We start from the raw sequence: 26,221 nt of genomic DNA on the forward strand, positions 1-26,221 counted from the left end.
TATAGCACCAGCTTTAAATCACACTATGGTGATGAATCTTTATCTGACACTAATATTTTTTAACTTCATAAGGACAATTAAAATGAATTGTAGCTAAATGCACACATAACAAATCAATATAATCCTCTGCTGCAAACTAGCATATTTTGCACATCTTCAAACTTACTTTCAAGCATCATCTTATTTAGATATTTTAAGTTTAACATAAAGCGTATTGGTATTAATAAGATGCTGTTTACATGGTACTGCCAGGTATCAGTAGATTTAATACAACAGTGGAGTGAAAGTACTTTGGATCTACAGGAATGAAGGGTCTATTTGAAGTGACTTCAAGGACTACAACTGGTTTTGCACAGAACCAGATCAGGGATTTCAAGGAAGGCATGTAATACAAGAACGCAGTCAAGTAAGGACATCCAACAACAGCTAAGGATACAAAAGTGAGGCCCCGGGGATGGGGGGGGGGAGGAGATATCAAGGGGCCCCCAGGTTGGAAGTTAAGCAAATCACTTCACTCACATAAAGGAAGAACAGTTGGCTTGTAAGGAAGTGACGTTCCTGGAGCTGGGAGATAAAATTCATGACCCCAAACAGAACCTTGTGTGCAGGACTGCAGCTCAACTCTCGTACCCACTCCTGCAGTCCATGGTCTGGAACAGAAAGGCTGCTGACGTTAGTCTGTGCCACTTGAGCAGGGCACTGGAGCCACTGAATCCACAGGGATATTGATCCCATAACATCTGATGCCCCTTTGTACCCAAACCTGTCCTACAGAGTGCACAAGGGGGTTGGAGGCTCCCTGAGTGACTATTTCATTGCAAAATTTGCAAGAGCTCTTTACCTGGATGTATTGCATCCTATGCATTAGGCTGTTCACTGCAGATATCCAGCAGGTATTACATTTCTAGCACTCCTTTATCTTCTTTAAAATGGCTCCTCTGTACTAAGTAACAAAACAAGTTCTGAAGTATTTTAATTAAGTATCAGCTGAGCTTAATATATTTTAACCAATATATAGAACACACGAATGCTTGTGTTTCCAACTTTCAGTACATTGCTCAATTGATCCCCCTGTGCAAGGCTTCTCTCTCTCCATAGCAAACTCTAATGTATCTGATGGGGCTAAGGAAATATTTAGGCACACTGATTGGGCATCAGAATCAATTTCAGCTTTGACATAATGAAGAAATCAGGCATCTCTTAATACAAGACTGTTCCAATAAAACCAACTAACAGCATGACTCACATTAATCACATTTCTAATACGAGAAAATGTATTTTAAAAAGTGATAATTTTTAAGTTCAATTTAAGAAACTGTATATTACGGTATGTGTGCGTGCGTGCGTGCGCACACACACAACTAGGAGAATATATAAACACTGCACGCAAGATTCTCTCAGTTTTTGAAGAATTGTTTCATTAGCTACACATTCCATGGATGCTGAAAGCTTCTTGATATACAGACTGTCTAAAAAAAAAACCGAGGAGTCCTTGTGGCACCTTAGAGACTAACAAATTTATTTGGGCATAAGCTTTCGTCGGCTAGAACCCACTTCATCAGATGTATGAAGTAAAAGATACAAGAGCAGGTACAAATACATGAATTGCTTTACCAAGTGTTAGGTCAGTCTAACGAGATATATCAAGTTTCAGAGTAGCAGCCGTGTTAGTCTGTATTCGCAAAAAGAAAAGGAGTACCCGTGGCAACTTAGAGACTAACAAATTTATTAGAGCATAAGCTTTCGTGAGTACAGCTCATAACAGCAAGATACCAAGGGAGGAGAAATAACTTTTGAAGTGGTAAGAGTGGCCCATTACAGACAGTTGACAAGGTGGTGTGACTAACAGTAGGGGGAAATTAAGTTTAGGTTTTGTCATGACCTAACCAGTCCCAGTCTTTATTCAGGCCTAATCTGATGGTATCTAGTTTGCAAATTAATTCCAGTTCCGCAGCTTCACATTGGAGTCTGTTTTTGAAGTGTTTTTTTTGAAGAATTGCCACTTGGAGTTCTGTTATTGAGTGATCAGAGAGACTGAAGTGTTCTCCTACTGTTTTTTGAATGGTTTCAGAGTAGCAGCCGTGTTAGTCTGCTCAGTATTGTCTTGTCCTATCTTCTATTGGCCCCGTGCCCCCTCACCTTTTAAGAGAATGCTTTAATGGAGTTTGGAGGCTCCATATAGTTTGCTTTTTCTTGACAGAGGCCTTCAGATAACCTGCACTTTGATTTTTAAAATGAGTCAGAAAAAGGATTAACAACATCCAGCATTTATAAAAGTGCTTTATCTCCAAAGTGCTTTACAAACATTACCTAATTAACCCTCAGCACCCCTGTGATGGAGGTAAGAGGGCTTTAAATTAGCTATATAATGGCAGAAATTGCACTGCTTTTTAAAGTGCTCTTACACATAAATCCTCCCCAAGTAGGAAAACAATGCTCATGAATAGATGACTTCTTACAGGGGCAGGCTATATTTCTGTTCCTACCAAGTGAATCCAAGAGTCAAGCAGAGGAAGAGCCTGCCTGTCCTGCCAGAGTTAATGCAAAGCAACTCTAGTAGTTCTGTTGAAAACTGGGAGAGAAAAAGGGTGGAGTTTGTTAGAGCCCCAAGTACCCAAACCATATGGAAAGGGGGAATCTCAGAAAATCCAAGGGGAAAAAAAGCAACAGAATATTGGAAACAAATTGCCAAAGGTTAGAAAAAATACCACACATACATATGCAGTGCGCACACATTTGTACACATTTATTTTGGGTGTATATAGACACACAACTGTTAGCTATTAATTAAATTCAGCAATATGTATCCCAGTAATTACTATGGATTAATGAATTTATACTGTAAAACATTGGTTCTCAAACTTTTGTACAGGTGAGCCTTTTCACATAGCAAGCCTCTGAGTGCAATCCCCCTTATAAATTAAAAAAACATTTTAATATATTTACCACCATTATAAATGCTGGAGGCAAAGAGGGGTTTGGGGTGGAGGCTGATAGCTCATGACCCCCCATGTACTAGCCTCATGACTCCTTGAAGGGTCCCAACCCCCAGTTTGAGAACCCCTGCTCTACAATGAGGTAGGATGTCATCAACAGGTTTCAGAGTAGCAGCCGTGTTAGTCTGTATTCGCAAAAAGAAAAGGAGGACTTGTGGCACCTTAGAGACTAACAAATTTATTAGAGCATAAGCTTTCGTGAGCTACAGCTCACTTCATCGGATCTTCCTCTCCAAATGCATCCGATGAAGTGAGCTGTAGCTCACGAAAGCTTATGCTCTAATAAATTTGTTAGTCTCTAAGGTGCCACAAGTACTCCTTTTCTATCAACAGGTTTGGAAGCCAAACACACTGAGTGTTATTAACGATGTATTAGAACCAAAGTGATCATAACAAGACGAATCAGATAAAGTGTCTTATTTTTACAATTCTGCTCCGTAATGTGACTATACCTAGATGTGCTACAACACTTATCTTCAGCATGTGAATTACTAGAGGAGAGAAAAAGAAGGTGGAAGGGCAAACAGTAACTTGATGGGAAAGTATTTACATACAGAATAGTGGGGCAGCTTTGTAATAGGAAAACTTATGAAAACATGGGAAATACGAGAGAGAGAGGAAAAAGCAGTTTCCAGCTGCAGAAGAGCAAAAAAGGTCTTGGCATTTCTAAGTGATCTTGTGAAAGGCTTGAAGGAGATCTTATTGTAGAAAATTCTGCAATGAGCATCTTGTGAAGCAGAAGAATCAGAGAGCACCATACCACAAAATAGGAGATTCGGAATAGTTTTTGTGTATATAATTAACAAAATATCTCTCTATTAGCCACTATGCCAGACCTCATATTATATTTTTTTATATATATGGTATGGACAAAATGCAAACATATTCTACAATCAACTTAATTGAACACTATAGATGTGAAAGGCAATATTGATTTATATTGGCAATTATATATTTAGGATTTGTTTGCCATCATAATGGTATCTGAACAACTGAAGTTGTAGAATAAGTAAATGTGATATACAAACTATGCAAGATACACTTGCTAAATCAAAACAAAATATTCAGAATACAGGTGGAAACATTCTACTCAGTTTATGGGCAAAAAAATTTAAATATTTTCACATTGAGTTTTTAATCCTGAATTAATAATTTAGATATTTTCAGTATTAATAGCTGTATTGCCTCTTTCAAAAGTTCTTTATCTTTGAGTAAAGCTATTTAATATTGGTGATTGTGGAAAACATTTGTTCATAATTATCCAGACATACACTGGAACAAGACTAAAACAAGAGCAACATGCAAAAATGTATTTAAGGACTAACATCCCAAAATGCTGCTAAAAGCTATTAACCAGTACGTGTTAATTGCCACAGCATTCATATTAATTTTCACTTCAGGCCCGACATTGTGGAATATTTCCCTTGATACATTTTAAACAAAGTTTAATTTAAGGAACTGCTTCTATCAACACTTATGAAAATTAACAGCCAAGCAATTAGCACTCATGAATTATCCCTTCCCCCCTGCTTTCTACAGCTTCATTGTAAAAACAGTTACTAAAAGAGAAGTTGTTGGGTTTTTAAGAAGTTACCAATCACATTCACAAAAAACCTTTCTGTATTACAAAAAGGCCCCAATCCTGAGGATAAGTTTTTCAGCACCTGTCCAGATAAAATAAAAGCAGAGAGTCTGTTCTATTTGCAGTGTTGCTGCAGCCATATTGGTCCCAGGTTATTAGAGAGACAAGGTGGGTGAGTTAATATCTTTTATTGGACCAGATCCTGCTAGTGGAAGGGACAACTTTCGAGCTACCCAGAAATCTTCTTCAGGTCATTTCCCTTCCACCAACAGGCACATAAGAGATCAGTGAAGCTAAAATATATCCTTCATTCTGATTTCTAGCTTGTGATTAATGTCAGAGGAGCTAAAGTGCAATTGGAGGACTGCAGTATTTTCTCTGGGCACAGAAAAAGCATTTCACCTCTGTGTTTCTACATTATTCTAGAGTTAAGCAGACTTTTAGCTAGATCACTAGATTCCCAATTCCCCATTGATTATTTTGAACATATTGAGCATCTGTTCCTACTTTGATTTTCCCATAGCACTTTGTGTTTGATGACATTATTTTGAGGACAAAATGCCTGATATTTGCACCATTTAGGCAACAGGCATCTCATAGAAATAAGTTTGACAGAAGTGTGTCTTGTCAACGTTTCACTGGCTACCAACTTCTCAAAAAGGTTAGCAATGATTTGGGAGAGAAATTGAATGTGGACTTACTTCAGGGATAATACCCTGGAGTGTCTGGGAGAGACCTCTGCAGTGGTCACACATTCTATTTATAAGTCTATCACAAAGCTCATCATTTTATTTATAGTCAGAGACCTCACTATCCTTGTCACTTGAAAACACCTTGTTAACGTTCTTCTTTTTAGTGTAGATAGCCACCCAACTAAACAGCTCTGAAACGCATACTGTACTCGGTAAGTACCTTTGGAGGTTAAGTCTCTTGAACAATCATTCTTTCCCTCAGCCTATGGTTTGAAAATAAATATTCCCTGTGTCTATACAGTTTTTTATCAGAAGATCTTAAGTACTTTATAAATATTAATAAAGATAGGCAAGCAGTATTAGCTCCATTTTATAGATGAAGAAACTGAGGCACAGGGAGATTAAATCCCCAGTCCTGCAATGAGAGTTTACCCATGTGGAGCACATTGCAGTCTAAATCATGTGTCCAAGGGCATGCAAAACTTGTGGCAGAAACTGGGAACAGATCTTGATTTCCTGACACCCAGTGCCATGCCTTAATCAGAAGGCCACCAATACTCCCTTATGCTGCTGTCTATGCCACAGGTTGGAAAACTATTTTAAAGCTAGCCTTGTTTTCCCCCGTTAACATCCAGAAAGTGAAAGAATCAATAAACCACAAAAAAGGATCTTTAAAAAACCTGTTGGCAAAGAATAAATATAACACTTCTTGAGTGTGTCATCTGTTATTAGAGTGTGTAAATTCATTATTAGGCTTGCAGTAAAAACAATTTGGCTGCAAATTTCTGGAACCTTAATATAATTTCCTATATACAAATTACGACTGGATAGAGTACAAGGGGGTCAAAGGTCTCTAGTGCCACCAGATTCCCATTAGCCCAGTTTACCATTACATATTAAACAAAGTCAGTGCATGTGAATGATTGACACACAGTTGCAGCTATCTGCTGGCTGTTGGGGCTACAAGTTTGTCAAGAGAAATTGATTTAAAGAGAAAACTGAAAAGGTTTAGACAATCCGTCTGCTACCCCATTTGGCTGGGTAAAGTAAACATTTAGTTTGCCCTGCCTTTTATTTATTTATTTATTTATTTTAAAAAGGGAGTATTTTAGTGTATGTGAAACTACCAGATATTCAATTTGGCTGTGTGACAAGGGTTCCCAGAACTCTTGTATGAGCTGATCATAATGCTTCCATTGTGGGTGTATTTTAGAAGCTGTATTTTCTAATTTATTTTTGATAATTCAATAAACTGATCAAAACAACAGGAAGAGATTAGAGTGCTTTAAAATGTTATTATTTCATAAACATACAGAAGTGATTATGAAACAGACACTAAGTCTGACAGAAAACACCTGGAAAATTGAGAGATTTAACAGAGTGGCATGTTTAAAATTATAGAATTTAATGCTTTGTATTATTTTAAGATAATCACTTAAAAATAGGATGCATTAAACAACAAAAAAATCACTAAAGAGGATTTTATTTCATTTAAATGTATTTATGAAGGCATATTCGTGATTAGAATTAAGATATTCAGAGGTATGATTTTAGAGTTAACACAAGTTCTCTCTCTCTCTCTCTCTGAGCTTGGCTAGAGTGGCTGATGTGCTTTTCTTTTTGTTTGCCAGTGATCCACAAAAAGTATTTTATTCAACAAACAGAAAATCTACATTACAATAATTTTTAAAATTTTCAAAACGAAGTCTTAGTAATAATCTTAAAGAGGATTTTAGAGCCACTCTGGTCTCTTGAGTAAATACATAATTAAGTAGGGTTTTTTAAAACATGTTTAATTAGGCCCCAAGTCCCTCCTTATCCACCCTTCTCTCCCCAATTATGTATCATTTCCCCAAGAGACATGAGTAGCTCAGTTAATTATGTAAATAAGATGTGCATTATTCCCAGGAAGAGAGTTATAAATATTTGTGAAAAAAATACTGCTCATCTCTTATCACTAAAAAAATATTTAAATATCAAAAAGAGTATTGGTCCCACCTACAAAATTTCATTAAAAATATTGCCATAGAATAATGAAAAAGTTACATGTTTATAATTTCAAATTACTATTTAAAAATACAGCAAAACTGAAGAAAAGCTAACTAGGTAAAGTAATTCACTACTGAACTATAATAGCTGTACTACAGCTCAATTGGGATGCAGGGTTGTTATTATTGTGTTTTTTTAAATAGGTAATACATATGAAGCCTGGAAGAAAGGGTTTTATAATCAAAATGCTGACACAAACTTACACACAGTAGTACAAACAATGCTGCTATAACTAATATAATCCAATTATGCATTCACAAAATGCTAATTCGATTATTTTGCAGCGTTATTTGAATAGGCATTTTAATTTCTAGGGTAAAAAAAGGCTTGACTGAAATATAATTCTCTATTAATCACCAAGATGTCACTGCGTATCATATTGATACATTTCAAAATGATTATAAAAAATGACTCATGTACAGTACAATTTCCTTAAAATGTTACTGATTTTCATTACACACCTGCCAAATGCATCAGTGTTAAATAGATGAAAATAAGATTTTAATTCTAGCCAGCTGTAATACATACTAAAGCAGAAAAAAAAGTAGTGGGGGTTAGGAGGTTGATGGGAAGTTGGGGAATGGAAAAATTACTCAAGACACCCCGCCCCACATATTTAGCTCAAGTCTTGCTCAAGCTTTTAAAGGTTACAAGATTTCAACCTTTGTGAATGAGGATAATTTCCTCTAGTCCAGAGATATTTTTTTTTAATCTCCTCTGTACACAATAGCTATTGGAAGTATATCATGAAAAGTTCATAACCCTTTGGCAAATCAGAATCCACTGACTCAAGAACACCAAAATATGAAGTGCAGAAAAAGGAGGCCACCCTGTTACTGTTGGCAGCAAGGCACCAAGTAATTCTCTCAAACACAGAGTTTGCACTAATTAATGCAATACTAATAAATACAAGATAACATATAAAGAGGCAGTTAATGCTCTACAACTCCACAAACTACCTCTCTAGATACGTTTAATCAAATTACATGTCTGATTTTCCATGTTAAAAACACTTGACAGAAAGCGAAGATTTCCCACCAAAACAGTAGTGAAGCTCATACTTCACACTCTCACTGAAGTCCCCACAAACTAATCCAGCAGAAAACAGAGCTACACTGCCATCTGTAATTTTTTCAGCACATTGTGACATTGCCCTATGATCCTAATGTTTATATTTTTTCAGCTTTTCAGGGTTATAATAGACATGGAAATGATAAAAGCTGAGGGTAGCCTTGCACACAAAAGAAGCAATTCTTGATTTAGTTCTAGGTAACACATGGTAGGTAGCTCACAATTTAATTGTATTTGAATAACTAAGCTGACCTTCCAGGCATGCTGCAAAGCCTGACTATTTGAGCTGGCACTGTGGAGGGACTAAGGTGGTTGGAGGTAAGATTTCTGTCTTGTGGGGAATGGGATTTTTAAGATACATTGGTTTGCTGACTGTTGATTAGGTGAGGGTTACTGTGTAAAAGGAAGTGCTGTTGTGTTGGGTGAGATTTATATTTTGCATTCCTTATGGTACTGTTTTTAAATGTACATCAAAAGGCACTGAGAGCCTTGGATGGATAGCCTTTGAGGGTGAAGTGCTTTGAGAAAATCTAAATAAATATTTATATTGAAGGAATCAGAAAAGACTAGCACTGTGACACAACTTCAACAGGGGTTTGGGATGTGTGGGTGGGTGGGCAGATCCTCTGGAAAGCAAAGCAACTACTCAAAGACTCTAGACTGGATTAGATGGACCTCTGGTATGATCCATTATGGCATCTCCTATGTTTCTGTCTGGCAAATGCTCTGTACATTACTCATGAATCAACAAACATTTTTGAAGGTACTAAAGGGTAGGGCTGGCTCTACAATTTTTACTGCCCCAAGCAGTGAAAAAAATTGCCGCCGCAGACGGCAAAAGGAAGAAGCTACTGCCAATTTGCTGCCGCTGCTGGCGGAGCAGAGAAGCTGCCGCCAAATTGCCGCCCCAAGCACCTGCTGGGAACGCTGGTGCCTGAAGCCAGCCCTGCTAACGGGATAGAAACTGCTGCTCTATACTACTGGAAAGATAAATGTCCTTGCCTGATGAATAAAGTGTTGTACTAGCTCCAGGGGACTGAAAGATATAAACCTTAAAATTGCATGATATTGATCAACTTATTTTCCCCGCATACCCAAATGCAGTTCCAACCAGGCTTCAACAAAAGCTCTCTAAGAAATGGCTACAGCTAGACCCAGTGCTCTTCAGCCCCTCTGACTACTTGGGATTAGACGTCACAGAGGCAACGTACAGACCTTGCCAAAGCTGAAGTTGATGGTTCTGGAAGATTTTTCAATCCCTGCCAGCCATTTGGGCCCTATTCTAAACTCAGATCCCACTGGCTAAACTCAAGTCAGAGAAGTACCATGAGAACATCTGTTCCAGTGAGATTTCTACCAGCACTCTCCCTTCAACCCCAGGTCCTCGCAAGCTACTCGTCCTGCCCTATTTGCCACTGCAGACTCTGGGAAGTGGGAACTTTCCAGGAGGGAAAGAAATCTAATCTAATTGCCTTCTATGACTAACCTAATTGCCTTCTAGGACAAGATAACTGGCTCTGTGGATGAGGGGAAAGCAGTGGACGTGTTCTTCCTTGACTTTAGCAAAGCGTTTGACACAGCCTCCCTCAGTATTCTTGCCAGCATATTAAAGACGAACGGACTATAAATTGGATAGAAAGCTGGCTAGATCGTCAGGCTCAATGGGTCATGATCAATGGCTCCATGTCTAATTGGCAGGCGGTATCAAGTGGAGTGCCCGAAGGGTCGGTCCTGGAGCCGGTTTTGTTCAATATCTTCATTAATGATCTGGAGGATGGCGTGGATTGCACCCTCAGCAAGTTTGCAGATGACACTAAACTGGGAGGAGGGTAGACATGCTGGAGGGTAGGGATAGGATACAGAGGGACCTAGACAAATTAGAGGATTGGGCCAAAAGAAATCTGATGAGGTTCAACAAGGACAAGTGCAGAGTCCTGCACTTAGGACAGAAGAATCCCATGCACCTCTACAGACTAGGGACCGAATGGCTCGGCAGCAGTTCTCAGAAAAGGACCTAGGGGTTACAGTGGACAAGAAGCTGGATATGAGTCAACTGTGTGCCCTTGTTGCCAACAAGGTCAATGGCATTTTGGGATGTATAAGTAGGGGCATTGCCAGCAGATCAAGGGACATGATCGTTCCCCTCTATTTGACATTGGTGAGGCCTCGTCTGGAGTACCGTGTCCAGTTTTGGGCCCCACACTACAAGGAGGATGTGGAAAAATTGAAAAGTGTCCAGCAGAGGCAACAAAATGATTAGGGGACTGGAACATGTGACTTATGAGGAGAGGCTGAGGGAACTGGGATTGTTTAGTCTGCGGAAGAGAAGAATAAGGGGGGATTTGATAGCTGATTTCAACTACCTGAAAGGGTGTTCCAAAGAGGATGGATCTAGACTGTTCTCACTGGTAGCAGATGACAGAACGAGGAGTAATGGTTTCAAGTTGCAGTGGGGGAGGTTTAGGTTGCTCTGCTAGCTACCAGAGACCCTTGTGCAGCTGGCAGCAGGGAGAGAAAGGCACTAGCCTGGGACTTGGGGAGACCAGGATGTTATTGTCTGTTCCGGCACAGGACTTCTGTGGGACTTTCAGCGAGTCACTTTATCTCTGTGCCTCAGTTTCCTATCTCTAAATTGGGGATGATAGCACTTCACTACTTTACAGGGGTGCTGTGAGGATAAATACACCAAAAATTGTGAGATGCTCAGATACTATGGGGCGGGGCTAGATTTACTAGAGAGAAACTCTGCAATGCAACAGACTATTGATATCCATGGACACGCCAGTAATCGAGTAGGGATAAAATGCCTAAGACTCAGCTGCATTAAACATTTTACTGAAACCACCACGTGCTGAAGGATGGACACAAGTCCATGATATAACCTTCTAGTACTAAGCCCGAGCTCACACACACCATTTATTTATTATATATTTTCATTTGGCTCCGATTGCTATTGCCTCTGGGAACCATTACAATGAAGACAGAGAGAAAAGTTTTAGGATAGCCAGTTTAAAATAATGAACTGTAGGGCTGTTGTGATGTTTAATTAAAGCCCAAACAAATATCTACACATTGTAATGTTGTAAGAGCAGACAGAGCAACCTAACCTTCGATTAGAAGCCAGCTCTATGTAAGAGGAAAATGTTTGATTCACTTACCTTGCCATCAAATTTTGAGTATTCATTGAAAGGGTTGTTCAACTGCAGTGGGCACTGCTCAAGTCGCACAGACAGTAACGACTGTTTCCCAGAATGTGGAGACTTTACTCTGAAATTCTTTTTTTCAAACAGCGAGCTTAACTCCTCTGCTGCAATTAAAAAAAAAAAAAAAAAAGAGAGAGAGAAAAGCATTTGCATTACCATGTGCAAAAGGGATGGAGAAGAGATGAATCAAAGGGGACATCATAAAAATTATATAAAACAATGAACAGTCTAAAGAAGATAGACTGGGAGTGTCTATTCACCCTGTCTCATAACAAAAGAACAAGGGGACAGAATGAAACTGAAAAGTGCCAAATTCAAAGCTGAAAGCTTCTTCGTACAATTAACCTGTACATGTCATTACTACAAGACCTTATTGGGATTAAAAAGAGATTAGACATTTATTTTTCTCCTCCCATCCCTCATCCAGCTTTTCTATATAGCCTGTAAGCTGTATGCAACAAGAACCATCTCTCACTATAGGTTTGTACTGTGCCTAGTGCAACGGAGTGCCGATCTTGATTAGGATCTTTAAGCAGCACTGTAATACAAATAAGAATAATATGGTTACCAAGAATACCTAGAGTTACAATCATCACTACCATGGCAAATCCCAAAAGGATGTGTCCTCCTTGCAGATTGAGCACCACTCGAATCCCTCTCTGGCCAGGTGCTTATGGGCACAGCCATGTAGTGGCATTCTTAGGTTCACATGATTCGGAAGTTGTTGGTCTTCCATTCTAATAATACATCCATACCAGTGCTCATGTGGGGTGATTGCTAGCTTCAGCTTCAAAGATCCTCATTTCAGATCTTGTCCTGCTCTTGATACATAGCAGCTGACCAAGATGAGGAGAATCAAAAATGTCAATCCAATGTACTTCAGTCTTCCACAGCACCTATGTTTCACTTCTATATAATGAAGCTGATATAACTGAGGTTCTATAGATTCACAGATGCATAGCAAGCTTAATGTCATGACGTTTCTGTGATGTTGCACTCCATGTTTTATTAAAATATGCTTATGAATGTGAATATAATGTAACTGGAATATGCTTTATGCATAAAGTATCTTGTAAGGTATAACAAAGGTTCGCAAAAAAGAAAAGGAGTACTTGTGGCACCTTAGATGCTAACAAATTTATTTGAGCATAAGTTTTCGTGAGCTACAGGTTACTTCATCGGATGCATCCGATGAAGTGAGCTGTAGCTCACGAAAACTTATGCTCAAATAAATTTGTTAGCATCTAAGGTGCCACAAGTACTCCTTTTCTTTTTTGCAAATACAAACTAACACGGCTGCTACTCTGAAATAACAAAGGTTATAACCTACTGAATATATTCCTCCTATTTGTATGTATGTATCATTCTCATATCTGAAGCTAGAAATATGAAGTATAACTCTGAGGTCCTACTGTAATTATGCAAAGTGTGGATCATTAATGGTGGCTTAGAATTTTGATGGCTCTCATTGACTAGGATAATTGGTTGTGAATGGATTTGTTACCTGCAAGCCTTCCTGTGTGGGCCAGCCCATGGGTAATGAAGAATGAGGTCTCACAGGGACATGTGACTGTCACCTGATGCTGAAATCCATCTTAAATCTGGTACTTTTCCATTTAGAAGAAGAGGTGGAGACCCAGAGATACGAAAGATTCCTGCTTTGTGCCAAAGCTATAAAAGGAGGTGGAACAGGACGAAGGGGAAAGCCCCTGCTTAACACCCAAGATGGCTGCTGGAACTAACAAGGACTGTACCAGGGGAAAGGATTGGGCCCAGACTAGGAAAGAGTCTAGTCTGTGGAAGAAGCTTATTGGAACATCTCTGGGGGTGAGATATTATCTGTAATCAGTTTCTTAATGTATTAGGCTTAGACTTGCATGTTTTTGCTTTATTTTGCTTGGTGACTTACTTTGTTCTGTCTGTTATTACCTGAAACCACTTAAATACTACTTTTAATTCTTAATAAAATCACTTTTGTTTATTAATGAACCCAGAGTACGTAATTAATACCTGGGGGAGCAAACAGCTGTGCATAGCTCTCTATCGGTGTTATAGAGGGCAGACAATTTATGAGTTTACCCTGTATAAGCTTTATATAGAGTTAAAATGGATTTATTTGGGGTTTGGATCCCATTGGGAGCTGGATGTCTGTGTGCTGGAGTCAGGTAACCTACAGAGCTGTTTTCACTTAACGCCTGCAGCTTTGGGGGCGTGGCCTGGACCCTGGGTCTGTGTTGCAGCAGGCTAGCATGTTTGGCTCAACAAGGCAGGGTTCTGGAAGTCCCAAGCTGACAGGGAAAACGGGCTCAAAGGTAATCTCAGCATATCAGGTGGCAGTCCCAAAGGGGTCTCTGTGACTGAATCTGTCATTTCAACAGAGGCCGCTGAAGGGCCCGAAACATGGCAGCATATACAAGTGTGTCCACATCTTTTGAATATCCTCTAGCACTGTCTAGGATGCTGCCCAAATATTTGAAAGTTGCCCCCTTTGTCATCCAGATAGGTTAATATCGAGCTGGCTGTAATCTGTAGCTGGAGGCTGCTTGATGGTAATGGCTAGAGCCTTAGATTTATTCAGAATTGTAACAGTAAATATTAAAAAAATAAACAAGAGTTTTGGAAGAGATATTAATTTTTTGCTTCTGGGCTTAATCCCACACCTAACTAGTAGGGGTTAAAAGGAAACTCTCTTGGGGCAAGTTATCCCATCAGGGTTCCTTGCACCTCCTCTGAAGCATCTAGGACTGGCACTATTGGTGACAGGATACTGGACTAGAAGGACCATGAATCTAATCCAGTGTCGCAATTCCTACATTCCCATGTACTTCCCCTCTTCCAGTAAGCTGCCTTGTGGGGGTCTCATCTGGAAAAATAAGGCCTGATAACACCATGCTTGAGCAACAAGCATCCTGGGTCACAAGGAAGTACAGTATTGTGATAATAAGCGTAATAATGAAGTTAACGTGTAAATTAGTGGGGCATAAGAAGTCTGTTATAATGCTGTTTGATATAATAGCAGGATTGTCAGCAAGAGTTTAAACCCAAATTTATGGAAATTGATTTTTTTTTAAATAAAGGGAGGGTCCTAATGTTACAAGGATTCTACAAAATCAGGGTGGACAAATGTAGCTCAGAGCCTGTAGCATTTAGCCTATTAGAACCAATGGGTCTCATTCTCCAGACTGAAACTGCACAAGTTTGGCCCACATCTGCTCTTGGAGCAAACCACCCCAAATTCAATCAATCACTGTCTGAGAATCAGTATCAATCCACCTAAACTGTCTATGCTCTGCTCTTTATTCATACATTTGATTCTCTCAAGTCCCAAAGATTTACATGCTGCCCCTCCAGAGAACACACAGTTACTGAGGCAGACTAAACAGGACTCAGAAGGTCAATGCTTCAGGGAGGCAGTTCGTTTTTTGAATTGTGAAGTTAAAACCTGTCAAACTGTAACTAGTCAGAAACTCAGTTTTATTTTTATCCATCAGATTACCTGAAAGTTCAAACAGTTGGCAAGGGTGGTATATACTAAAAGATACCCAATAGGTTACAGCAAGATATAGGTTAATCCAGAAGAGCATGATTAAATTTTGTCTTTAATTATGGTAATTTAAACCCCATAACATATTCTGTTTGTACAACAGGCTTGTTTTAGTTTTTAAAAATTCTTATTTGCCACTATGTTAGAGTAGTGCTGTGAGCTGTAATTTCTTGTGCCTTTGGAAAACACTTTGTCCCCTGGAGTTCTGTAGAATGATTTAATTGGTTCAAATGTTTTACTTGCTTGAGCTGTTTCTTAGGAAATATTTGAGATGTGCTTGCTTGCTATTTCTTTTGTTGGCATGTGCAGTGAGAGAGTCTTTGGAGTCCTTCTGTGTTCATTTCTGTGGCATCAGTTTTGCATAGTTTTCATTTTAGTGAAAACTATGTGTGACTCAGGAGTTTGGAACAGCAGCACATTCCACAGTGTTGTGAGAAGAGACAGGGAAAACCTATTGAAAAGGATAGGGAACACCATTTTAACTGCCTTCAGTTTTAGAAGGAAAACCACAGGTGTTTTTTTGTTTTTACAAACGATAGGTTTAGCTGCACTATTTTCACACCCTAAAGCTTTTTAACTAGCCTGCATATGTTGTTTTGCTTTGTTTTTTTATGGAATTTTTAGCTGTGTGTGTTCAGCTCAAAGTGTTCAGATGACTGTTTCAATATATTGTAAATTTTACTACATTTCCCCTTCTTTCTAAACAGCTTGTTACATTTTTCAGTGTTATCAAAGTTTATTGATGAATTAATCTGAACAAATAAAGAAAACTCTTAGGTTGTTTTGTAGAGCCTCTCTAACTCCACTTCTAACTTCACTTTAATAGGCAAAATCCATAAGGGTCTCATTATAAAGCCTATTGGACGGACAGCCAATCTTTTTAAAAGAGGAACATACATATACACAAAGTATTTCATCACACATACACCCCTTTGAAACACAGTATTTCAGTTATAAAAAGTAATCTCCCTCAATAGTTCCCATATTTGAAAACAAAACCACTAAATTCCTGGATACAATTTATTTGACCACAAAATATGCAGCAAAAAATTTATCTGCAACAAAAACTTCCCAACACATACTAGCATTGCTTGCATGAGAACTAGGAATTTGAAAGTTTATGAAGAAAGGAAAGGTTTTCAATGACTTTTTTTCCATTCAGCATTCATATAACAAATTAAGCTAATACTTACCTAACTTTGTAAATGCTTTGAGATGTGTGGATGAAAAGCACTAAGTCCTACTGAGTGACCTGAAGATTCACTTTATTTTATGTAAAGATAGCAAGTATTATTTTAGAAAATAATAATGCTTTGTCACTTCTCTGGTGTCCTACCTGAAGATCACGAAGTGCTTTACTACATTAATGTAGCCTCAATACATGAATGAGGCAGGACAGTATCACTGTTCCCATTTTATGGTGAAGGGACGGAGATACAGAAAGGCAAAGTGAGTCACTGGCACAGTTGGAACAAATTCCAGAATGCTAGTAACTCAACAGAACATCAATCTCCACCTTCTCCCCACCAACAGTCCCTTCAACACCATAAGTCAACTTCTCTTTAAATATATTTGTACTTTTCCCCACATTACCTCTTATGCATGGAAAAAAATCTCCCTGATACAATATGTACAGCTCCGACCTGACCCTCCTTAAAACTCACCTCCACTGTGATGCCTCCAAAACTCTGCCTGCTGATCTTGGCCAAGCAGGTGATCAGTTGCGACTCCCCACTTCCCCTTCCCTCATTTTCTTACATGTAACTCCCCATTCCTACACACCATGCCAGTTCTTCGTCACATTCACTGGTTGTATGTTACATTCTCTGTGGCAGTGACTGTCACATCCCTGTCAGTACAGTGCCCTGCACAATGACACCCTGCTCTAGATCGGGGCTTTTGGATGCTACCAGAGTATAAATGTTTGTTTACCACTATAACTCATTCCTGAACTCCATTCCCCTGCTCTAACCACTACCTCCCCAACACTTCTGTGTGTTTATAAAATCTAGGTAGCCAAAGAAACAAGGAGCCCTTTATATTTGAAATATCTGTCAATAGTAACTGAAAAGAAAGACAGAAATAGTGAAACTATTTCCCCCATACTTCACCTGTCTTCAGAGTTCTCCAAAGAATCCCCAAGTGAAGGAATACAGTTCTTCACCTTTAACAGAAGCCTATTGTAACAGGTTGGCAGATCCGAGAACTCCGTTTAGGAATAAAGTGATTTTCAGTTCAGCTATCCTAAACTCAATCTCTAGAACTTTGCTGATGCATGCTGACAGATACAGTAACTCCTCACTTAAGGTTGTAGTTATGTTCCTGAAAAATGCAACTTTAAGTGAGATGATGTTAAAACTAATCCAATTTTCCCATAAGATTTAATGTAAATGCAGGGGGTTAGGTTCCAAGGAAATTTTTTGGGGGCAGACAAAAAGCATTATATACTGTACAGTACTGTGGTTGGGAAATGCCCCTGGCTTATCCCACCCAGGCACAGCCCGCTGCAGGCAAGGACTCTAAGAAGCACCTTTGCAGCAGCAGTGCCAGCTTACCCGGAGAAGAACAGGCGCCGACTTTCCTGGGGAATGCTCCAGGCCCGCCTCTTCCCACCCCCATTCCACCTCCTCTCAGAAGCACACCGCATCCCCGCTCCTTCCCCCCACAGAAAGTACTAAGAGCCTCCAAACAACTGTTTGGCTGGTTTAGGACTTTCTGCGAGGGAGGGGGAGGAGCAGAGACATGAAGCTTCCCTTCTCTTCCCCCTCCCTCCCAGCGCTTCGCGCTTATGACTTTCTAGGGGAGGGGGAGGGGGGAGTGGAGACGCAGCGCTTTCCCGCTCCTCCCCCTCCCTCCCAGAAAGTCCTAAGCACTGCCAAACAGCTATTTGGTGGTGTGGGAAGCGCTGGGAGGGAGGGGAAGGAGGCGGAGAAGAGGAACTTGTGCAATGCTCCCTTGTAAAGTCGCTGCTCTTCCACAAAATCTTACATGCAGTGGACAGAGCAGGCAGCCAAACGACGTTACACGGGAGCATTGCATAACTTTAAATGAGTATGTTCCCTAATTGAGCAGCAATGTAATTCTGAAACAACATTAAGTGGGAGGACATTAAGTGAGGAGTTACTGTAGAACTCATTATCATCAAGGAAGGTTGGAGTGTCTGCCTGATATCAAGACAACTAGAGACTGGGACGGAGGAGGTGCTGCTGAGAATTCCAAGAAACATCTAAGATTCAGGATAACGCTTAGACTGTGGTTTATATTTTCATTGGTGGGTTTTGTTTTCTTGTTTTTTTAACTGCTATTTAAATTTCCTCTAAGGTCAAACACCAGGAAGGAAGGAAGTTTAGACTACTTACCTACCACACTCTGGAGTGGAGAGGGAATTCCAGCTGCTCACAGGCAACTCTGCCTAAGCCAATGAGTGTCAGACCCTTAAGTGATCATTTAAAACAGGTTTCAGAGTATACTACACTTACAGAATCTCTTTTTTCCACGTGCACCAGCAACAGATAGTCTGTCAGGCTTATCAGTACATTAAAAAATGTAACCCCACTCAGAACAGAATTGTTAGGGATGTCCACATATGGGATTTGTTTAATCTTGAAAGACAAACCCTCAGGGATTCAAAGCAATTAGAAATTATGCATTTTTAAAAAAGCAACCTCTGTTTTGTTTTGGAAACAGCCTCTTACAGCTACAAACTTTTTGAGGAAGAAGCAAAGAACTGAGAAGGAGAAAGACAGGGAGAAAATTAACTTTGTCTTTTGACAACCATGAGAGACAGTAGAAATCAAAAGTCTAGGAAGCAATATTTGGGTAAGCTAGGTGAATATGGCACAAGTAAATACAGCACAGACCTAAATTACACCTACTTTTAAAACAGATTCTAACCTCCAAACCTGTAAAAGAGCTACTGACAAGGGGTGGACAGTGGAGGAGGAGTTGCACACACAGTCATTCCACTACCAGAATCTAAATCTTTACCTTGAAATATGCTTTGGGTTTGGGACACCTATCACAAGAAGTTGACAAAACAAAGTGGCGTTCTATTTAAGGCAAAGAGTCAAAGTTAGAAAGAAGAAGTTCCTCAGAAAGAAGAGAAGTAGCTAGTGGAGAACTATTCAGACACTCTCAAGGTCTTATCTGAGCCCTTCATACACCAATGACATGAAATAAGGAAAATACAGGAAGGTGAAGTCTGCCAAAGACAAAATTTGTGGGATGGGGAACTAAATGTAAGGAAGGGGCAATAACAGGAAAATTTACCCATGCCTTACCTGAAAATTTCCTTTCTTGGAGTAATGAGGTCTACAGATCCATGCAGCCTTGGATGCAGACCAGACCAGTTAATCAGTGGCAGGGGAGGTGTGGCACCACCTCTGATAAACTGCCAGTGGAGACATTTCCGTAGCCTAAGAAATTTCTAACCACTCTACATCTGTAAGGAACATTAAACACTAAAGACTAAATAGAACAACCCTCCGGCAGAGCAAGGAATTCAATGAACAACAAATGCTTAGTACCAATTAATAATCCCATAGTTGTCTCAAATTATCAGCCCATTCAGGGTGGGCAGGATCTGTGGACCTCATTACTCTCAGGAAGATCATTTTCAGATAAGGCACCTGAAATGTTCTTATTGCGATATGTAATGAGGTCCACAGATCCATGACACTGGGACTTTCCTAGCAGTGTCCACTCACAGAGAACTTTATACAGTTATAAAGAGCTGTGAATAATAGTTACTGGGATATAAAAAATTTATTAAAGCTAAGGTTAAGAAAAGTGTGTCCGTACATCTGGTATAGTGCTTAGATTATCCACAAATACAAAGTTTGTTTTTAAAGTCATAAGATACATATAGTACATAATCAGCAATAACCCAAATTTAGGTGAATAAATTTAAGAATACAGTTTAGATATTAGCATCCAAGTATTCAGGTACATCACTCATGAAAAGTTATACAGAGAGTTATACAGAGAGTTGGTTGTGGAAAGCAAATATAGCAACGAGTGAAGATTGTCCCTCAGTAATTGAGAATTTAGGGTAGGCTGTCCATTTAGAAAATACAATCCAAACGGAAAATATTTCAGTTACTTTCCCCACTGTGCTTCTCATTGGCACACCAGCTCATCCCTCCTGGTATTGCCGATGTCTTGTGATGTGTTCTATGTAGATGTCCCTCAACCACCTCCTCCTAAGTGAGGCGCATCCATCTACCACAGGCTTCCTCAGATTATGAGTAAATGGACAGTTTGAGGAACTGGGAGAAATTATGAGGAAATATGAGCAGATGACCCACTGGCTGCTTTACAGATTTCCTTGTATGAGACGTATGATCTTTCTGCCCATGAAACTGCCACTACTCTCAAGGAGTCAATTCTGATTTTGGAGGATGAAGTTATGCTTTTAGACTTGTATGCTTCTGAGACACAAAATTTTAGCCATCTGGAAACTGAAGATTTTGAAGCCTGCTTTCCCTTTGACACCAGATGATAAAACACAAGACAGTAATTGTCTTTCTGAATTGAGCTGTGTGGTGAATATATACTTTGAGAGCTCTGTGGACATCCAAAGTATGCCAGTTTCTCTTTGGGATGCACGGAGCTGGCCAGGAGGATGGAAGGACAATTTTCTGTGCTCTACAGAGCCTGGTATGAAGGCAGAGTTGATTTGAGGACCACTTTATCATCTTTATGGAAGGTACAGTACTGAGGTTACTAGGAAAAAACTCCTAACTCACTCCCTGAGGGCTGAATTGACTGCTATCAACAAGATCACTGTAATGGTTAGAAAATGAGACACCTTCAGGAGTGGTTCAAATGGAGGGTCTGAAATGGCCCTGAGAACCAGGTTAAGATCCCAAGAAAGAACTCTGTGTGCTTCAGGAGGATGTAGAAGAAATGCTGTTTTCAAAAAATGTTGGACATTTTTTGTAGGACGAAATTAACGACTTCCCGGCTTCACTAAGGATGCTAGACAAAGCAGCAACTTGACCTTTGAGTGTCTGAAATGCCAGGCCCAGTCTGAATCAATCTTAAAGAAATTCAAGAATCCATGGTACTGAGGTAGATATAGTAGTGAGGCCTTTGTCCTAGAACCAAAAGGTAAACCTCAAGCAGGCCCCCGAATAGACACACTGAGTTAGTAGATTTCTTTCTGGAAGCTAAAAATATGGGCATTTCCTCTTTGGAATAACCCAGGAGCTGGAGACGACAATATGATGCTTTCCTAGTCTTCTAGGTGTGACTAGAATTCCTTACTGCACCACTACACCTTCCCAGGATGCCCGAGAAGGGATATATAGCTATAGAATGTTTAGGGCATCTGCAGACTTCATACTCAGAGTTTACTATGCTCAGTACACTCTTGCCTAGAAGATACTATCCTCTGTGGGAGGTTTCAGAGTAGCAGCCATGTTAGTCTGTACTCGCAAAAAGAAAAGGAGTACTTGTGGCACCTTAGAGACTAACAAATTTATTTGAGCATAAGCTTTCGTGAGCTACAGCTCACTTCAGTAGCTGTAGCTCACGAAAGCTTATGCTCAAATAAATTTGTTAGTCTCTAAGGTGCCACAAGTACTCCTTTTCCTCTGTGGGAGGGTTTTTGTTTTGTTTTTTTTAATATGTATTTGACTATTGAGTCTCTAACTCTGACCTTCTTCCCCTAATGAGGAAGAATTCCCTGGGTGGATGTTCAGGCTCAGAGGAATCAGCATGCCTATGGCCGGGAATTTTCTGTATTTATCTCTCTTGCTTTACTCTGAAAGTGAGCAGGGGAACCCACCACTGAGGATTATCCTCCATGCTGCACACCACAGATTTATACCACTTGAGGGAAACAGATTTCATTTTATGCCTTTTAGAACATCTTCCAAAGGAGACTGTGGGGAAAAAGGGAAACCCCTGTGCTGATCAAATCAAAACTTGGAGATTTTTTTGTTTTGTTTTTTGCTCTGCAGCAGGGAAGAATGGGACTCTCTGCCTGCATCTGAAGACTCAAAAAAAACAAAACAAAAAAAAAAACAAAAACCCAACAACAACAACAAAAACTGGAGAACTTTCTTAGGGGAGGAGCAACACCTCCCCTGCTAATAATTGATAGGTTTGGTCCACCTCCAAAGAGACCCCTTATGTCTTAGATCTGTGGTCCAGGAATGAGACAACAGAACTAGCTAGAATAAAGCAAGAGCTTGGGAATCCACTGTCCATTTCAATGCAAAGAAACATCAAGTAATATGGTTAGGGATAAGAAACAAGAAGAGAGGATTATACCGTCAGTGGTCAAAAGCTACAAAACACTGAGCAGAAGGGGTTGGAGGTTATGGAAGATTAAACTTTAAAACCTTCAATATAATGCTTAACAGAGTAAAAAGGCAAAAACATTTTAGGATGCATTAACAGAAGTATCAAATGTATGCTTTAACTCTGTATAGGGGATTAGTGCAACCATGTTTGGAATCCAGTGAGCAGCTCTGTTCACTCTTATGAAAAAGATATTATAGAACTGGAGAAGGTCCTACAAAGGGCAGACAGAAAAATATAGGGACCTAGTGACAGGGATTACGTAGGGACCACGTTAAGATATATACAAATTTTGAAAGGAGGAGGCATGATAGACCGTACAAGACTTTGACAGTTTGTGTCAAATACAACCAGGACAGACATAAGTTATGCTAGGAAACAAAATAATTGGCATAGAATTTTTTTAATTCCATATGTTACCATTTAAGCACTACAGTATAGTAATAAAAAACACTAAATTATAAGTTACAAAAGGAAGTAATAGATATTTACAGGGAAAATATTAGTTATAACTACTGGTTCTAAGAAACAGATAAAAACCTCAAATGGCATTTCTGGCTTCATTTCATTCTGAAGTTTCCTGTGTCCACATTCTTAAGCAGAGCTACATTAAAAGCAAGAGCCATCTTTCAATAACATTAATGGTTTGATGAAGTGAGGGCAGAGTGAGTTTAGAAGCCCCAAGAAGCTTAAAACCCATGAAGACAAAAGTCATATTTTCATAATACTTCTCTTTGCTTTTTTTTCCCTCCCTTAAGCTTTCCTCCTCACCTAGAAAACAGACCGAGACTACTTTTAAAATTTGTAAATATAAAAAAACGTTTCGCACCACACATTCATCCATAACATCCAAGGCCACTTGAAATAGGTTATGCATCCTATCACTTGTTTGCAAATAGTGGTCTTCCACCTGGAAGCTAAATACTCTAATCAGCTTTGATCGGTTGCAAGGAGAGAGTCAAGGCTTGTCAGTTATTTGTTTTGTTAAACACCAGCTCCCATGCAAAAAATTCCAGAATACAATTTCATTGTCTTTGATGCTTAATCATCAAGCTAAGAGGAGCTTCAGGGTATATCTACACTACAAGTACCACAGCGGCCCAGCTGTCACACTGCAGCTATGCTGTTGTAGTGTAGACACTTGCTACAGGACTGGAAGGGGATTTTACATCTCTGTAGTAAATCACCTCAAGAGGTGGTAGCTAAGTTGATGGGAGAATTCTTCCATCGACTTAGCTGAGTCTATACCAGGGCTTAGGTTGGTTTAACTATATCTCTCACAGGTGTAAATTTTTCACATCACTGAGCAAGTTAGATAGGTTGACCTAAATTTTATGTGTAGACACAAAATAAACAGTGATGTTAGAAACTACCAAGTTCTGCAAGCACTGTGTTAATCTGTATTTTGAAATGTTCCTTAAAAAACCTCTGATTAAAATTTCAGTCAATTACAGTAGCTTTTAATCAATGTCTCGATTTTTCTTTAATCAATGTAAATCAATAGGAGTGGGCAGGTGGTGGCTGAAAATTATGGGGAAAACACAAGTGAGAATAGGAGGTGGTCAGAATCTTTCACTGATATTTCCTCTGTGTTTTGGAAGTTTTTAAGTGAGGTTTATAAACTGAAAATTATGTAAACGAATATTAAGTAAACTCAACAATTAAAAATATAAAGAAAATAGATGTTTCTCTTTACCTGAACAAGAAGCATTTCTGTCTTTCCACTGAACGTTTTTGCATTTTATTTGATTTTGTCTCTCTTTTCGTAGTCGTTCTAGTCTCTGAGCTTGAAAAGAAATATTATTACTATAAGTTTGTCAATGGAAGTTTACTATAAACAAAGACATAATTAACTACCTTTATATGAATAAAGATGTTTTATACCGCATATGTAGGGGGAGAAGTCATAAAATTTTAAAGGTGGCACCCCTAAAAAGCAAATACCAACAAAAACATGAAAGTGTTCTTGATTTATAATTGAAATTAGAGGATATAAAACATTAATAGAGATCATAAAGATAGTATTAACATGGAAGAGAATAATAAAATGTGAAAACTTCTGTGATTAATATGACATTTCATTATATAAATCATTAATAACGGTCTTAAAGGAATTTTAATGCACAAATGAACTCAAGTGAATATTACATTACAGGAATAAAATTACTGTTATGAATTACTCTACCCGTTTCAAAAATTAAAGATAAATGAACTCAGACTAGACTATTAAAGTTTTAAATATAAAATCCTTTATCTAAAAATCATGAAAATTATAAAATGTCAAAGCGATATAAATTAGCATCGCTTTTTCTTCAGTGTGCTGAAACAGTTTATAGGTAGTAAAATAAGTGATTTGTATCTTCACAACATTAGTCAAATTTTAAATGAATATAATATTTCTTTACATATTTTGATTCCATCTCCAAATAGGGCTTGAAAATAAGGCTCAAACAGTTAAAATATCAAGCAACTCAGGACTCCAGGATCTCCTCTTTCCGGAAATTCACTTGTTAACACCAGATTTATCTCAGGAGACAAACTATCAACTAAATAATCTGGTAAAAGCTACCCCGAGAAACCAACCACCAGAAATAATCACTGCAGTAAACTCACCATTACCAATAAGAAAGCAAACTAGATTGGCAAGTAGAAGTAATGATTTTGGTCATTTGAGAAAAGACAATTTGCTGGATATATTAGCAATTTTGATGTATTATGATCATTTATTAACTAAAATGGCCTCTTAAAGGAGATTTTAAAATACTGAATTATTCTGACAATTCCTGTACACTTTCACCAATAAAAAATACACTGATAAATACATTCTATCCCTTCTTTACTTAGAACTGCATTAAAGATGCAAATGTTGGGTCAGCAGTCACCAAGTATCAGAACTCTTAGCCAAAGCATTGATTAAAAAAGTTGTTGACACTTTAGCTATATTATCTAAAAAAAAGTAATTGACTAAGTGTGAAAAAGTGCAGGAAACATCTCTGTTTGTAACGGTAAACATGAAGCAAGATGTTCTTCCATTGTGAGAGTTTAGTTTTAAAAAGTGAAGCCATGTTCTTCTAATTTATTATTGTACCTATAGTTCAAAATCAAATTTTTATGTTTATTCACATTAAGCATCAATCCCTCAAAATCTCCTCTCCGTCAAAAGAGAAATAAAATCTTTCAGGTAAATATATCTATATTTGGAATAGCTTTTTCAGTTTTTTAAATTATCTTCTGGTTTCCCTGAAACCAATGGGAAAGGGAAGAAATGGGGAAACCAGGACATGTAGCATTTCTTTTAATATTGTTGTAATTAATAACAGGTCAATTTCTTACATAAGGCAAGCTATTTGTCCAGGTGCCTGGGACCCTTCTAAGGGCAACTGTATCCCTTTAAGCCCTGACATGTCTCTCTGTGGGGAGAGGGCAGGGTGACTACGTATTAAAGAAGAAGGTTTTGCGCCATCCTCTTAAGACCTGCAGTTTGCCCATGAGCTGCAGTGTATGAACTCCATTTTCCCTAATCCTTGTGGGATTCCTCTCACAAAGCCTTAGTAATTTGGCTTTGTGTAGGCAACGGTTAATTTTATTTTAAAAGAACAAATGGAGATATGTGCAATTATTCCATCTCAATACAATTCCTCTATCAGTTGGTTCCAAATTATCATTCATCGCGTGATTGTACTACAGCCACTCCAAATTACATGGAATTATCAGTATCTATTAGAAGTCTGAATTATTTAAGGTTCATTCTCATAAACGTATTAGTTTGCAAGCAT

General features: G+C 38.8%; 1 protein-coding gene across 8 annotated transcripts in view; it reads right to left on the reverse strand.

Moving 5' to 3' along the window:
- The window catches only part of MAPKAP1 (MAPK associated protein 1), a 142,580-nt gene that overhangs the window by 111,894 nt on the left and 4,465 nt on the right, over positions 1-26,221 (reverse strand). For 6 of the 8 annotated variants that reach the window (XR_006275981.1, XR_006275983.1, XR_006275982.1 and 3 more), the window contains exons 2-3: positions 24,142-24,231; positions 11,549-11,697 (exon numbers count right to left, since the gene is read on the reverse strand). Coding sequence is in view for 3 of the 8 variants with exons in the window: in XM_043498598.1 (XP_043354533.1) it covers positions 11,549-11,697; positions 24,142-24,231 (239 nt within the window). In the remaining 5 variants the exon portion in view is untranslated. Of the gene's footprint in view, positions 1-11,548; positions 11,698-17,243; positions 17,319-24,141; positions 24,232-26,221 lie in introns of those variants that run through there. The other 2 variants (XM_043498599.1, XM_043498597.1) reach the window with 2 other exon arrangements.

This window comes from Dermochelys coriacea, chromosome 16, assembly GCF_009764565.3.
Source record: "Dermochelys coriacea isolate rDerCor1 chromosome 16, rDerCor1.pri.v4, whole genome shotgun sequence".
NCBI lineage: Eukaryota > Metazoa > Chordata > Testudines > Dermochelyidae > Dermochelys > Dermochelys coriacea.